The 826-nt window shown below is 41.0% G+C and overlaps 1 protein-coding gene across 1 annotated transcript in view; it reads right to left on the reverse strand.

The window, feature by feature from the left end:
• The window catches only part of LOC101858928 (WW domain binding protein 1-like), an 11,558-nt gene extending 10,991 nt beyond the window's left edge, over positions 1–567 (reverse strand). The window contains exon 1 of the mRNA XM_005094857.3: positions 313–567. Within this exon, the coding sequence (XP_005094914.1) occupies positions 313–372 (60 nt within the window). The 5' untranslated portion in view covers positions 373–567. The remainder of the gene's footprint in view (positions 1–312) is intronic.
• Between the last annotated feature and the right edge of the window lie 259 nt (positions 568–826).

Genomic DNA, 826 nt, shown 5'->3' on the forward strand with positions numbered 1-826 from the left:
GGGGGGGGAGCTTGCCCCCCCTGAAACTCCCCACTGTTGGGAAGGACTTCCTTAACGAGCGACCACCCCATCAAAATCAAACACAATAAAGAAGAGGCCTAGACCTACCCCTACCCTTACCCCTACCCCAAGCCCTCAATTCTGCTCTGTCTCATAGTGGTCGTTCGTTACGGAAGTCCTCCCACGCTCTAAGACTAAGAGTGAGTCAAAGTAGAAGTCATTGGCTAGAAGTCCAAAGTAACAAAAACGGATGAAAAGGCGACGAAGAACCTCTCCTTCTCACTCTCTCTCTAGACTCTACAGACTACATACCACGACCGGGACTGCAAGAGCAAGGGTGAAAATAATCTTTGACAAGTTATCTACATCCATTGTAGAAAAATCCGAAAAATCTTTTGGCTAATAGAATCTAGATCTAGATCTAGATCTTGTCATAAACAGTAGATCTAAAGAACAAGCAGTGAACGCCTCCTCCTATCTTCTCGCAACCGGAAGGGCAATTGAGAATGAGAAATTGATTGTTGTGGGCTGCTAAGCTTGGCCTACAACATCCTGCTTCGCCAAACAAATTTATCCATTAGTACAGTCTGCAAAGGTCACTCAAATGGGTGCGCAAGAGATAATTCTCTATGAACATGCATGTATCCACGTCTATATATTGCTATAATTTGTGTCTAAATTTTGCGATCAGAATATAGCAAAAGGTTGAAGTAAATAGAAAGCTAACAAACACGTTTGCAAAATTCAGTCTTCAAATAACATAATATATATTATATATATATATATGTTTGATTCGTCAAATTCACAAAACAGAAACCTCAGAAAA

This window comes from Aplysia californica, unplaced genomic scaffold (assembly GCF_000002075.1).
Source record: "Aplysia californica isolate F4 #8 unplaced genomic scaffold, AplCal3.0 scaffold00090, whole genome shotgun sequence".
Classification (NCBI taxonomy): domain Eukaryota; kingdom Metazoa; phylum Mollusca; class Gastropoda; order Aplysiida; family Aplysiidae; genus Aplysia; species Aplysia californica.